General features: G+C 44.7%; 1 protein-coding gene across 1 annotated transcript in view; it reads right to left on the bottom strand.

The window, feature by feature from the left end:
* The window catches only part of ARL8B (ARF like GTPase 8B), a 145,221-nt gene that overhangs the window by 36,988 nt on the left and 92,349 nt on the right, over nt 1-15,884 (bottom strand). The window contains exons 3-4 of the mRNA XM_078661664.1: nt 14,276-14,349; nt 13,124-13,217 (exon numbers count right to left, since the gene is read on the bottom strand). Coding sequence (XP_078517790.1) covers nt 13,124-13,217; nt 14,276-14,349 — 168 coding nt within the window. The remainder of the gene's footprint in view (nt 1-13,123; nt 13,218-14,275; nt 14,350-15,884) is intronic.

Raw genomic sequence — 15,884 nt, 5'->3', positions numbered from 1 at the left:
AAAGCCACGTTTCCGTCAAAAATAGAACGTCGATCTCATGGTCTTCTATAAGATGGTTAATAAGCGTCGCATGTTTAGGGAGAGAACGACAGTTCAGAGAAGCAAGTTTGAGGGCTGAGGGTTTGTAGGGTTGGATAGGGAGTTTGAGTAGGACTGGGTGGCAGTAAGTGCAGCTGATGAATGGTCCCTCTAGATCGTGAACAAACTCACAAGAGGAGGCGATGGTGGGTCTGAGACTTAGGAGGTCGCGACGTGAGTAGGTTATCTTAGGGGCATTTTTATCAGACAGGGGTTCTGGCCCTAGGCTCGGCCGTGCGCAGACGGGCGCAGACGGGCTTGCCTTAGGCGCGCCTTCGGCGCGCAAACGGCGCTCCCGCTGCGCTCGTCCGCTGCGCTGGTATGGCCGGCACATTTGTAGTGAGTGTTATGGGCGTGGCCTCGCAGTGGGTGTGGCTCCGCCTTGGGCCCGCGTTGGCGGTGTGGGCGTTGTCCCTGTGTCAGCGCTGGAAGTCGCTGTGTCAGGGGGGGTCTGGGAGGGTTGCTTTAGCGCGTACAAGTCGGCGCTTCAGTGTAGGTAAGCTCAATGCTTTTTAGATCAACACAGAGAAAAGGACGGTTTTTAAAATCAATTTGCTGCTTTAGCGCGTGAGAAGTCAGCGCTTCAGTGCAGGTATACTCAATGCTTTTAGATCAAACACAGAGAAAGATGGCAGTTTTTAAAATCAGTTTGCTGCTTTAGCGCGTGAGAGTCAGCGCTTCAGTGCTGATATGTTCAATGCTTTTTAAAATCAAGCACAGAGAAAATGACAATTTTTAAACTCAGCGTCACAATAAAATAGCATATCTGACATGATATCAAAATGAGAGCAAGATAAGTATAAAACAATATAGATGTGATAGAATATGATAGGTAGAGTAGATTAATAAATCGGATAAAAATAGAAGTTATACATAATGACGTAAAATAATAAATAACACAATGAACATTCCAAATAGCAATGAAAAGAATTAGGAGGCGTCACAGTACAATAGCAAATCTAACAAGATAACAAAATGAGAGCAAAATAGGTATAAGACAATATAGATAAAATGCGATAGATATATGATAGGTAGAAATGATTAATAAATAGGATAAAAATAGAAGTTAGTTCACTGAGTGTGAAGAATATAGATAGGAGAGAATTGAAATAGAAAAGAGTGACAGGGAGTAATAAGATGTAAAGCGGAGTAAGAGTGATAGTGGAGGTCATAGAAAAAATAAAATAATTTAATTTAAGGTGATGGGGAATAAACAACGGTGATTATTGAATAAAAACAAAGGCATCTCAGATAGTCCTCTGTTTGTTTCTATGATTGTAGATAGTAGGGGAGAAGAATAAGGTAGTCCTCTGTTTGTTTCCTGATCCTGGGCCGGTTAGGATAGTCCAGTTTCTAGCTTTCTGAGTGACTGAGTGGGGAGTACAAGTCCTCTTTCTATTTTGATGTAGCTATAGTCAGTAGGATTGTTATTCAGGCTTGTGTGTGCCTGGTAGAAGATGAAGGCAGTTTATGTTTGTATTTTATGGCCCCGGCCATTTTGGGCCATTGTTTTCCGGTTGAATGGGCAAAAGAAATACAAAAATACAGAAATAGAGAGAGAAAAAAAAGGAGCAGGAACAGTACCTTGAGAGATTAATGAGGAGTAGTCATGATGATGTCATCCGTTTTTGCAGTGTGTTCAATGGTGCCGTCTTCGGAGTTCCCAGGACTCCAGCTTGCTCCAACTGAGGTATGTGCTCCCAAGGGGCCGATTGTGGGGCAGGGCAAGGGTCCCCGAGTCTCTCCCTTCTTCTGGGCTTATGGGTAGTGGCCCCAAGGTGGCGGGGGTCTCTGCTGAATGCCCCGGTGGATGTGTGTGTCTGCGCTTGTAATGGACCAAGCAGCGTCGTCACTCACACCGCGCCACCGCCGCCGAGATTGCACTGGGCATGTCAGCAGTGATGGTCACCCACAGAAGTGGGTCCAAGAATGCCTGCCAAGCGAAAAGGCTATGGCTCTTCCCCCATTCTACAGAGCATCCGTGCTGGCCATGATCAACACTAGATCTTCTCAATGACTATTTCCCTCATGAGACACGTTTAGAGCGGGCACATATGTAATGTGAAATATGGGACAATTCCTATACAGTAAGTCAGTACACCTAGAAGCTTCATTACAGTTCATACAGAGAGTGGACAAATGGACTGAAAAAGAGGTAGCAGATGCTGAAATACCATCACCCTCAGTTGGTTGGCATATGCTTTCCTTGTGTCAGAGCTCAACAACTGAGTCCAAGAAGGACTGGATCTGTTAAGTTAATATCTCTTTGGGTTTATGTTGAACCCTGGGCTGTGGAGTCGGGCACGGCTGTCCGAGAATGCACTAAGCATTGTTTTTTGCTTCTGGTCTTGATTAGTCAGTGGTCGAGGTATGGGAAGGCATGAAAGTCACTTCAGTGGAGGGTGGGGGAGGTGAATACGGATCGGTGGAGGACGGGGTGGTGGATACAGCCATAGTGGTGGTGGAGGAGGAAGAAGAACTGGGTGTGGGTGATTGGGGTGGAGGGCTTGTAGCCTTGTCAGGCACCGGGCGTCACAGTGAGTTGAAGGTGAACTCCTACTCAAAGGTTAGCCTCGAGGTTTAGTGCCAGAGTTGGGGACAATATGGCAGACTGTTCCAGAGCCAGCTTGACTGTATCCACCCAGAGACTTGTAAAATCAAATAGTAGCTTCTCCCTGGCCTTGAGCTCTTCTGCCAGCCTTTCTAAGATGGAGCCTCTGATCTCTGCATCGAAGGGGCCAAAGGCAGGTGATGGGTGCCAGTCGGTCGAGAGAGAGGCGACGGCTGTTGCAAGTCAACATTCTATTTGGGGCCTCCATGGTTCTAAAGCCTTTGCCCGGAGCCAGATGGTCATAGCAGACCACCAGTTGGGCAATTCTTTCTTCCCTGCTAGGGGCTCAACACAGACTCCTCCAGGTGCAGTGCTTTGCCAGATCATAGGAGGAATTTAGCCAAACAAGGTTTTGTGCCCTGGCTGTGCTGCATTGGAGTGATACTCACTCCCCAACTAGCCCCCCCCCCGCCCCCCAATTCCTCATCACCCCACCTGGAGTCTTCTTCGTTCAGAGCCCTGGTGGTTTCAGTGCTGAGGATGCCCCATCTTGATCTGCTCCCTCAGTTGTGCTGGAGGACAGCTTCTGAGGCATGGATGTTGATGGGCCTGCAGAAATCGTAGATTGGGCCACACCATCCTCCTCAATGTTGAAAGGGTCCTGCTCTCCGAAAATGTCAGAGGTCTCTGAAGAACACTGTTGCTGCATCTTGATGTATGTCCAGCGCTATTTGCATTGCACCCTGGGCAGAATTGAGAAAGTGTGCATTCCAACACCCCCTACCAGAATTCATTCTCAGAAGAGCTTGGCATGACCAAAGAGAATTTGACCTGGTTGAGGAAGGAGATTGAGGCATCGTATGTCGAAGCCAGATAGTTGTGGAGGTGGTCACGCAGTCTGCCACTCAGGAGAACTGTTGAGGAGGTGCTGACCACATGGTGACTTAACAGAGTCATCGGTTTGTAGAGTAGTACAAGAAGGCCCAAAAGAGCAGTGAAGACCACGTATGTCGCAGAGCAGTTGCTTGACCGGTCTAAACCAGATGGCAGTAGAGTAGGTGTTTATGTAAATTGTAAAATAATATAGAAAAAATAAAAATGCAGAGGTGGGGAAGGAATCAGCACGGAGCATGTAGGGTGAGGGAGAAGCAGGACACCAGGGCAAGAGTAAGTGGGGGAAACAATGCACGAGGTAGGGGTGGAGCGAGCAGAGGGAGCAAGAGGGAAAGAAAACACATGTACGGTCATGTAGTGCTGAAGGAAAAAGAAAAAAGTAACTTCTTGAATGTGAGCAGTGGAGGATACAAGTCATTCCATCCAAAGGACAAGAAAGCTATGCTTTAGGGGAAGGACAGCACAAGCGGAAAGAAAGCCATTGATAAAGAAGCAAGCATGTGAGTGACATTAAAGTCAACCAACAGTAAACAGTGGGCAGGCTCTAAGCAACAGTAACTTTTTGTATGATCCAAAAGAGGATCTTTCGACAACAGTCATCTGTCTGATGCAACACCTAAATAGTGTAATGACTTGTTGGGGCGCAATGAGGCTGAACAGCACCGACCTGTCCTGCTAGTGTTGGTTGGACACAGCAAACCTATGCTCCTGTCATTAAAGCTCTACTGAGTTTCCCAGTAATAAACAAGGTAGCGGAAGAGCCTTTCGGGGCTCAAGCAAGCCACTAAACTCCCAGCCTCAGTTCCTCACTCTCACCCAGGGATCCATACGTGCAGAGGCTCCAGACATGAGCTGCATGGAGAAAAGAGTGCCCTACTTCACAAACCCCGTCTTCGAGTGAGAAGACAAAGGTCTGGGAGATAACAGAAGACATAGTTTCACCTTCTTAGACTAAGCATCAGAAAGATGACAAGAGGCGAGACCAGCAGATGGAAGAGTTGCATGTAGCTCCAGCTGACAAGAGGCAGTGGGGGAGAAGCACGCCTAAAATATGGTATAAACTGAAAAGTGGTGACAGCTTTCTGCACTCAAGCTGTTAGAGAGGGGTAAGAGAAGGTACCAGTGGAGGACAAATTCCCATAGATGGTCTTTGGAGAACCCCTCCCCATTACGATTGGGGTCACAAGATGTACCACTACCGGAAGGCCTGTAACTCCAGTCCCCCATTGGTTCTTACCAGAATGAGCACACAGAAGGGGAAAACAAGATTACATTTGTTGTTAGGATCCGAACAAAATGTACTTTAATATGGCAACAAAAATATTAATGTAAGGTTCGCCTGGTACAAGTCATAGCCATGAGCATCATTCCACCATGGTACATCTTCCATTTTTGCAATTGACATTACTGAAAGGGGAGGAAAGCATGAAGAGTCATCACATCACACTACTGCTTTTTGCATTTGTTGGGAACTCTTGGAGTACTTAGATGCCAAGCCATGGCATTTTGTGCATTCTACTATTGAGAAGAAGTTATGATCTGTGCTCCCAACAGGTCATGCATGATCAGTGCTCCCACCAGGTCATGCATGATTAGTGCTTCCACCAAGTTATGCATGATCAGTGCTCCCACCGTCTGTTGACCGCATCCTAGCTTCGATTGCTTGGATGGCATTGGTAGGTATAAAACCGCTGGCAGTGCAGGCAATAGCCCTGCTCGTCTTTCTCTGGCCTTTTTTACTCTGAGTGAAATTGAAAATCTACAACCACTTAGTCTTTACATCACCCTCTGGCTTTTTGTTTTCATTTAACATGGCACAGACTGAGTGCCCACCTCCTGGCACCTTCCCACCTCCAGACCTAAATCAATAAGCTGAAGTAACATGTCACAGTGCACTAACATATGTGATCTTATAATCTACTTTAATTTCACATGCAAACTCATTAGGTCAACCAAGTGCTCCAGAGTCGCTGAAAGCAGGCCATGTCCAGGATATATCAAACAAAAATACAGCTGCACCTCGATACATGGCAACGCCAGTTTCTTTCAGTAATAATTCCCCATGTTTAAAATACTTTGATTTTACTCATTCAGTATTTCCTTTTATCATGCGTCTCGCAAATTTGCTTTCGAGCTAAGCATCACCCTTTCCTATGAATTTCATCTTCCCCAAAAACACCACGACGCAATATTGTTCGTCAAGTGCCTAGAAGTATTAGAAAAGCACCTTTCCGCAGTATTCTATCCCTCCACTATCCTTTTCAATCAAAACAACAGACTAACATGTCCACCGCTCAAATTCCATATTTCACTATACTAATTCACCACTAATCCTTTATGGGTTCCGGAGTAGCGTGCAACTCACTCAAAATGCGCTTCAACACCCCATCAGGAATAACAAGCGCTGTATAAATGCAAACCTTTGCCCTCTTCTATCCCTCTGCTATCCTTCTGAATCCAAATAACTGACTAACCAATTCACCACTCAAATAACGATCATATTTCACCATACTAATTCAACACCTTAGAGGTTCTGGAGTAGCGTTTAACTCTTAGAAAAGCGATTCGACGCCTCGTCAGGGCTAGTAAGCGCTACATAAATGCAATTACAATACAATAAAAGACCTGAAGGAAGCCCCGAAGTGACGCTTTATCAGCCACGCCGTTGGAGCTCATCCCAAAATGAGCAACAAAAAAAAAGTATTGTTTCCTTCTCTTTTTATTGTCGCTTTTGACACAACGCAGCCCAACCATTCTGTTAAACAAGCATTTGCAATGCAATAGGTCTCGTATTAGGACAGTTAGAGCTATTGGTATTGTAAATGACAATTTTTTTATTTATGTGTTGGTTTTGAGAATAGGAAAATTAATAGATTTGTCATTTACAATGCCAATAGTTTTAACTTTCGCAAATGTGACACCTATAGCATTTGTAATGCAATATGTGTTGTATTTACGTGACTTTGATGTTTTGATATTACAAATAACAATGGCTTTTATTTTTTTTAAATAATTAATACTTAAAAGTTATTGTAATTTATAATAGCAATAGCTTAAAGTTTTGTAAATAACTTTTGTGAAGATTATGTTTAGGGTATTTTATTGTGATGAAAATACAAGAACAGAAGTGAAATATTAACATTTTTTGTGTGAAATTTGTAATAAAGCTTAAACATGGTTGTTTAAGGCTTGTAATTTGCAGGTCACAGGTTTGAAACCCAGGAAAGATGCAGTATTTCACCCTTCTGTGTTTATTAAAATGAGCACCGCGGATATAGGGTGACAGAGAATCGGTTCTTTGCCAGAAATGGCAACACTAAAGCACCAGTCCCTATGCAAACAAAGTTGGTACTGATTTCTTGACAGGATTAAAAGTGACATTACTGAGGTCATAAGGAACGGTGAATAATGAGCCCATTGCACATATTAGGTTTCAAAATTGAAAGCACATATATGAAGAGAAACCTAATCACTGACGGCTGACAGATTTCTAACTTGCTCGAGCGAATCCTTTTTCGGAACAAAACAGAGGTGTTCTCTAACTCACTATTTACAGTATGAATGGGAACCAGTTCGAAATAAACCCCATAAAGGTTAATTTGTGCTGTTAAGGGAAAGAACTGCAGGTGCATCCGATTCCCAAGTGAGGATAGTTGCGGTGTTCCCGTGTGGAAGGCACTCAAGGAAATAACAATTAATCAACGGTCTAAAAACAAAGAAATAACTGATACAGCAAAGCGACGTTTTCAAAAGGAAAAGCGAAGGAAAAGTAAGTGAAAAGTACAATTAAATCTTGAGAGGAATACCGTACAGGCGACATCGTAGTTTGTCAGAAACGAGCAAGGCATGCCGGGAATGACGTAGGCAACAAACCCAGAGTGACAATTGGTTGAGAGCCTATTACGTCAGACCAACGCTCTGCTTTGAGACAGCCGCCACTACCGCGGGACAGGACGAGAGGAGTATAACAGACCCGGTGAGGGGGGGCGTCGGGGCACATTGACGGTGCCCGCCCCCCCCCACCCCCCCAGTGATGGAAGCCCTGCGTGTGCCCGGTGAGTGGGGTTGGGAGGGTGTGTGTGTGCGCGTTGGTGTGTGTATGTAAGTCCCGCGTGTGGGGGGAGGGGGGTGAGTGTGTGCGCGCGGGAATGTGTGTGCGCATGCGTGAGTGTGGCTGTGTGTGCGCGCGCGAATGAGAGGCGAGAGGCTGATGAATGTTGAACAGGAGATGTGCACGTGCGCGCCCACGAAGTCACATCCGCCGAGGGAAAGCGCGTGCACATCCCCTGTCCAACATTCCCGCAAGCCGGCGACATAAGGTCTTTCTCGGACGCGAGACCTAATAAAAACCTGCATAATCGTACATCACTGTAAGGCTACACTGCCCCTGCTGGAAACTATGTAAACCGGTTTAAATCAAAAGAGAACCCTAGGAGTCTAAGAACAACTAAAAGCTAAGTCTATCAGGACATGGCAATTCGAGACATGGTTCAAGTATTATATCGTAATATTTGCCAAGTGCTACCCCCATTTTCGAGTGGATGGTGGAGCGAGGCTGACGCGGTAATCCACTCAACACCATATAGCGGCTGAAGGGTGTTGTCTTTTCTGTGCGCCTATAAGGGAAGTGCTTAAAGGACGTTTGTGACGACCACCGAAGTGCGGTTTTCGTGTTACGGGACGTTGTGCTTGTTGGTAAGTGTGAAGATGAATACACATTTGTTTAGATTGCGGTGTACTGGCACCCCTGGAGGCCATCAGAGGAGAGCCAAATATCACAGCCACTGCCCTTTTCACGGCCTAATGCAGGTTTTTTTATCAGCAAAAACTGCTACATTTTGGACAGAAAGAACCTTAAATCCAAGAGTAATCTGTCTGCAGCGAGTGTGCAATAGCCAGCTTGGAGAGAACACTCTCTGGGTCATGTCCAAGACCACTCATCAATGTAATTACGGTCACCGAGGGGGCTTCTTGAAATCCTACCGTTATTGTTAAATTAGTTGGAGAGGGTTTGTTTCCTGCCTTTCGTTACACATTACTTACCTTTTTCTGGAAACACATTTTATGAATCTACAGTGTCGGGGTGAATTATCACGTGACGGCGGCGACTCATGGCGGCCCTGGGCAGGGAGCGTAGGTAGGGGGCCCCGGAAGAGGGGGTCCAGGCGGGGCGGAGCCCCCAGAGCTCAGGAAGGGGGTCAGGGTATTTGGAAGTGGAACAGAGCCGGAGGGCCCCAAATCCCTGCCACTGGGGCCGCCACACAAATATGTATCCATCCTCAGAGGAATATTATATTAAAGGATATATATTGGCGTGGCGGCCCCTGGGGTTTGGCGGCCCTGTGCAGGTGCACAGCTTGCACATGCCTATGGCCGGCCTTGCACGTGAACCCATTTTTACTAATTTAGGACATAAAACAAATAATGACCCTCAAAGCTTTGCTCTCTTGCGATATATGGGAGGAGAGGCGAAGCATGTTCAATTCAGCAACTAGATGACTATATCAGCTACGTAAAACACACAAGATGGACGGAATGTTGCACAATGGCAAAACATTCACCCCCAGTCACAGATCTGGGTTTAATCCATCGTTATTTTGCTCATCAAGCCACCCCAGTTCAGACATGGCCATATGCAAATCAGTCTTGACCCTGTGCCTCATGGGAACAGTCCAGCCCGAACTGCCAAGCCATGTCTTCCCTGGACCGGAATCAAGCATCCTAGGACCGGTTTCTGGCTATCAGCCATCTTCAGCCAGGATAGCTTGCCTCCAGTGGCCTAGTGAGCAAGGGACCCACGTCTGGGCATACCCTTCCCACATAGGGTGAATAGCAAAACACGCAAGATGATGGACGGAATGTTGCACAATGGCGAATTACCATGTGACGGCGGCGACTCATGGCGGCCCTGGGCAGGGAGCGTGGGTAGGGGGCCCCGGAAGAGGGGATCCAGGCGGGGCGGAGCCCCCAGAGCTCAGGAAGGGGGTCAGGGTATTTGGAAGTGGAACAGAGCCGGAGGGCCCCAAATCCCTGCCACTGGGGCCGCCACACAAATATGTATCCATCCTCAGAGGAATATTATATTAAAGGATATATATTGGCGTGGCGGCCCCTGGGGTTTGGCGGCCCTGTGCAGGTGCACAGCTTGCACATGCCTATGGCCGGCCTTGCACGTGAACCCATTTTACTAATTTAGGACATAAAACAAATAATGACCCTCAAAGCTTTGCTCTCTTGTGATATATGGGAGGAGAGGCGAAGCATATTCAAAACAGCAACTAGATGACTAGATCAGCTAGGTAAAACACACAAGATGGACGGAATATTGCACAATGGCAAAACATTCACCCCCAGTCACAGATCTGGGTTTAATCCATCGTTATTTTGCTCACCAAGCGACCCCAGTTCAGACATGGCCATATGCAAATCAGTCTTGACCCTGTGCCTCATGGGAACAGTCCAGCCCGAACTGCCAAGCCATGTCTTCCCTGGACCGGAATCAAGCATCCTAGGACCGGTTTCTGGCTATCAGCCGTCTTCAGCCAGGATAGCTTGATTCCAGTGGCCTAGTGAGCAAGGGACCCGCGTCTGGGCATACCCTGCCCACATAGGGTAAACGGCAAAACACACAAGATGATGGACGGAATGTTGCACAATTGCAAAACATTCACCCCAGTCACAGATCTGGGTTTAATCCATCATTATTTTGCTCACCAAGCCACCCCAGTTCAGACATGGCCATATGCAAATCAGTCTATCAGCTAGGTAACCTGGGCCAAACCCTAGCTCCCCACCTGACCAAACTGTGTAATTCTTGGCTAATTACTTTATGTTTCTATGACACATTTTGATTGTCACATTTGAGATTCCACTGAAGTAATTAAAATCCGGTTGTATGCAATATGAAAAACTTACTTTGTATGATCTAAAAGCTAATCTTGCTTTACACATAATAACAATTTGGCCAATTTATAATATGTGTACATGAGGTTTACTGGACTCTTTCTGGCTCAGCTTGTGTTTTGGCTTCAAGCCAGGCACCATTCTACGATTGCACCAAGGGTCAGTATTGAACAGAAGCGATATTCTAACTAGCAACAGAGTTATCTGTCAAAGACCCTGATAGGTGTAATAGTTATAAATAAAATCACAAAACAATAAAAAAAAGGGACAAATCTTCTGAACTTTTTGGGAAACCCTTATTGAGGCTAGCCGTCTGGTGTATAATATTAATAATGTTTACTGAAGTTTAAAATGAACCGTATACATTTTAATGATTAAAACAAATGCAAATGACGGAAATCATTTGCAAAAAGCAAAGCCAACAGGTCTAGAATTGGATGCTGCCCGTCTGGGTTTGTCAATTCTTGTTCTGTTATTTTGTAAAATGTTATTTTTGGGGGGCTGCTCACCAATATAATAAATTCGAAAATCAAAAGCGCACACATTGTCAAACGCAAGTAGTCACTGGCACTGAATGGAACTACTCTGTGTGTGGATGTGCTCCCTGTGAAAGGACAGAATGTGGTCATTGACAGCAAAGTTAGCCAATGGCTTAAGTAGGTTGCCCCATGCTGTATGCTGCAGTGGGTGGGAGAACAATGTGAATGACAATAGGCCAACACATCAGGAGAGCTAGCTGAAATCCCATATGAGTTAATAGATCTATAATTTTGGTAAAATAATAAGCTCTTGACTAACGACAGGCCATAGTCGATATACAAGCAATCGTTTTTAGGTGAATACAACTTATTATTTTCACATACACACTCAAAATAGAGACAAGATTTCAGGGATTTACTGTGTAACCCTCCGACTCTTAACATCGTGAGTACAAAATGCTGCAGGCACTTACTTCACTGCTCCTATAGCTGCCACACATATTATATACACTGCAATGCTACTGCAAAGCCTAAATGAAGAAAAAATATATCTTTTTTGCCAGTTCAAAGTACAGGATTATAATGGAGCCAATAATTCTAGCTTCAGTATGGAGGGGGTGATCTCTACAAATTCCACAAGAAAAGTGTTAGACAAAAGGATCAAAATCACCTTAATGGCACAATTGGTTTAAAGAAATAACTAAGGGAGGACCTGCTGAATTTTAGACGTATCGATGGAAGACAAATACCTAATAATCTTGGAGAAACATGCATCAAAAGACATTTGTTGTTAAGAAACCAAATAATATGCAACTACTGATGAAAGATAAAATTCATTAATCTCCAAAAATGGACTTCACTTCAAATGATCACACAGATAAAAATTGATATCTCAGCATAGATCACCACATGTTTACTCCATTCCTAAAACCCACTTGAAGTGCAGGGATTAGCAAGATGCAGCCTTCCTCCCCAACATGGAGGAATGCAAGAGAGGAAGGGTAGCTGCAAGAAGCTGTACTCCATGCTCCTCGGATGGAACCATGTTGTAAAGCATACTGCTGCCTACCGGAGAGGCCCCGCTCCTCCTTTAAACATCAGAGAAGAGACCAGCGCAAGGGATTTCATAGGGTGGCTGAAGGAGTACTATAGAAACAGCATCACTGGGCCGAAAGGAAAAGACGAAGTCAAATGAACTGCTCAAGTTCTTTCTATGAAGCATGAACTGCATGAGCAAGCAGAGCTCCAAAGACTGCAAAAGATCTTTGTTAAGACTGCCTCATCATAAGAATGAAAATCCCTCAGAGCGAGCAGAGTTTCTGAGGCAGTTCAATACTTTTTCCTGCAGAGCTTAGTATGCAACGTGTAAACCTTCCTAAAGTGCCAATTTCCTGCAACCGGTACACAGTCCCCTAACTGTGCAAGAAAACCGGGGTGTTGGCCACAGCCCTAGTCAGGATAACAACCAGTTTTAAGTTCAATAATAGCAATGTTATGTTTCTGTCACTCTGAAGGAGCTCAACTAGTTTTAACTTCAATGCTATCAACTGGAGAGATTTATTTTAACAATAAAAAAGGGGTTTTCACTTTGTGTGGTGGATGCCTGACCTCCATCAAATCCCGAGTTTGATGCAGTATTCCTGGCTCATCCATACACACAGGTGAGACCCTCAGCCAACAATTTGTTTTTAGCTAATGGATTTCGGTGCTTAATTGCAAACGTCTCAGTGACAAAACCAAAGCACTCCTTAGGTCTTCGCCCACAACACCAAAGGATTAGAACAGTGATGGCTTCCCACAGTGACGGCTTCCCACAGTGACCACTTCCCACAGTGACCACAGAACATGCATTTTCTCTACAAACCATGCACATTAGCCATGGCTAAAAATAAACCGGAAAAGGACCAGAGCACCTAAGAGTAACCCAAGTCCTAGAAATATGCTACAAAATGCAAACTATAATGAAATCTAATACACTAGCCATCACATCGTTAGAACTCTGTACTGCAGTGAGCAGAAAGCCAGTGGAGGCGTCGTCAGGGTGAGGTCACCAATGTTTTCCCATCTCTGGGTGCAGTTTCTAGATTGCCATTCTCTTTGTGGTGGCTTGACAGTGCAGCATCGTGATAAGTATATACTTAAAGCCTTTATACACCAGAAAGGTAGAGAGATGCTTAGAAAAGGATGCACAGGAAGCAAGAAAGCAGTCCATACTCACAGGAATGCCTTGGAGCTGGGGCTTGTCCAGAAGATTGTGCAACTCGTTCCGAGACGCTTCTATCTTTTCACGGTCTGCGGCATCAACCATATACCTGTTCACAAGGGGGGAACAACACCACATTACTATAATGTAAAGTTCAGAGTACACTTAAAACACCACCGAAAGAAAGTCTAATGAAAGCACAGAATAAGGGACGTTTTACACTCCTGAGACCACTATCAGCTCCTAAATACGAAGCATGTTCATCATCAAGGCAAGACCAGGCCTGGGGGCGCTTCTCTGACTAATTACACAAAAATTATGTGGGAGAAAACTGACGGGGCAAAATTATTTATATGTGCAGTTGTGCATGTGTTAGCAATGCAGAGGCAAAAGAGGGAGTGGCAGCAATATGGAGGCAAAAGAGAGAGTGGCAGGGAGATGTAAAACAGTCCCATATACATTAAACATGTACTCAATTGGAGGCTGAAAGATAGTCCTAAATATGCAATAGGTTAGAGAGATACTTTTCTGGGGAGAACCAAAATGTGTTAGGTGAAGACTTCAGGCAATGGCTAGAAGGCTGGGCTGCCCCCCCCCCCCCCCTCCCAAAAAAAAAACCACACAAAGTAACTGGTTGAAAGTGGTGGGACCTAAGTCCTCTGGGAGTATACTGGAAATTGGTCTATTTAGACCTAAACAGAAGGAGCACTATTTATCAACAATAATGAAATAAGTGGAGCTCTGTTTGTCAGTTCCTGCTCACTTCGACCCCTCATTCAAGCCGATGCAAAATCTTTCTACAGCTGCACGAGCTAGAAAAGTATTCGAGTCCTGTGAATATATCTGTCTTACTTGGTGAACAGCTCTAAATGGTTCTTTATTAAAAGCTCACTTTGTAATTGAGAACTCCTGGGAAGAAGCGGACTTCTCAGATGGACATTGTAAAAGTGTTCATTTCCGGATCTTTACAACAAGACATTTGGGGGAGAACTATGTTCATGCAGACGTAAGGGGGGCAGTTATGCTTTGCATTTTACATTTTCATAAATGCTAATCCCTCCTCCTGTGCATGCTGACGGAAAGGAGTGCAGAAGCCCCATTTAAAAAAACCTAATGGAAGCCCACACACCTCCGTGCCTGGCCCAAAATTGCATAGTTTTGACTTACACTATAGCATTAACTCCTCTGCAGTACCTCTCCCACATGCTCCGAAATCGAGGCTGTCCTCCAATGTCCCAGATCTGAGAAAGAAAAACAGAAAATGTATCCCTGGGAGGGTTCTGTGAAGAGAGAACAACTGAGCCACATATACCAGTGTGAATGAACTCCCTGAACGTAGTACGGATTGTTGAGTGTATCTGCAGATCAAGAGGGAGGCCACAACCAAACACAAATCCAGAACACACATGTCAGTGAGAGCTGGCCAAGATCAGACGGCTTAGAGAGCTACACGCTTGCTGTTCAGATCTGTGTGAAATGCAGAGCCTAAGTATGTCACGTAGAACAACATCATTAATTTCTGGCTTTATAGCCAGTAGCAATGCACTGGCTGCCACCTGAGACCCCATACAGCCATACATACACCTACAGGAACAGTGCAACCACAATCCCAGAATCCTAAGCTTTGCCCTTTGACTAGGGTAACTGCTTGAAGAGGTCACACATGACTTGGGTTAATGGCAGCTGTGCAACTGACCGAGTTCACAGGACTTTGAATTGATCGCACTGTGGGGATACCTATGTAGGCACTGCATGTCTTTGAAATGAGTGCAGTGTTTATGGACCTATAGAATGCATGTAGCTTGAACATGCATTTTGAGAGAGTTGAAATGTATTATGGAGACGGTGCAGCTGTGCTAATGTTTAACCTGCAAAGCTGGTGCTGGTGTGTTATGGAGAGGTGCAGCTGTGCTAATGTTCAACCTACAAAGCTGGTGCTGGTGAGCTATAGTTGGGTGTTAAATAAATAAATCGCTTTAGCTTCCGGAGGATTTGTTTAGGTGCCATTTGTCAATGGGAAACATGAGTGAATAAGACTTTCTCCATATTTCATTATTAGATTTTTTTCCTCCAGAGAAAGTATCTTTATCTAGACCAAATTCAAAAAGAAAAAAAGTTAAATAACTTCAGAAAATCCTGTGGTGGAACGGTGAATGAGAAACTCGCAAGGCGTTCTTGCTTCATGTTTTTGTGCCTGTTGCAGTGGTTCCTGCCTATGTCCACACTGTTGTGTCTCATACCTTGAGAGCTAAGAGAGAGAGAAAGTGTGGATGGGATGGGGGGAGGGTAAGAAAATCCTAATCAATACATTCCGCAAATGAACAAAAGTGGAGATTTTGCTGCCAGCCCTAAAGTTTTCTTCTCTACCTGAGAAAATAACAGTAGAATGGGGCTGTATCGCCTTTATAGTAGGCTTGTCACCATAACTAAACTGTACTGAGCGCAAGCTTTCCCACAATACAACCATCAAACATATAGTCAAAGTACAAATAAAAACAATTATATACCACTTTATTAAAGATTTTCACAATCTACCTCCAAAGTTTGTCAGAGGGGGTAACCAACACCAAAATCCTTGCCTAATTAGGTATTCTTTGAGATTCCATATAACAAATACCATCTACAAGCTTTTACAATGCCATAAACACCTCAGGCGCACCGTATTGAGCATGTGTTTTAACACAATTAACAAAGTATAATACAAGTACTTTTTTCCAGTGGAAACATACAGCTATGGCCCAATCAAAAGCTTGTCGAAAAGAAGATCAAAATGTGG

The sequence above is a fragment of the Lissotriton helveticus genome, chromosome 9 (assembly GCF_964261635.1).
Source record: "Lissotriton helveticus chromosome 9, aLisHel1.1, whole genome shotgun sequence".
Classification (NCBI taxonomy): Eukaryota; Metazoa; Chordata; class Amphibia; order Caudata; family Salamandridae; genus Lissotriton; species Lissotriton helveticus.
The sequence above is the reverse complement of the archived record's forward strand: the minus strand, read 5'-3'. Positions and strand labels throughout refer to the sequence as shown.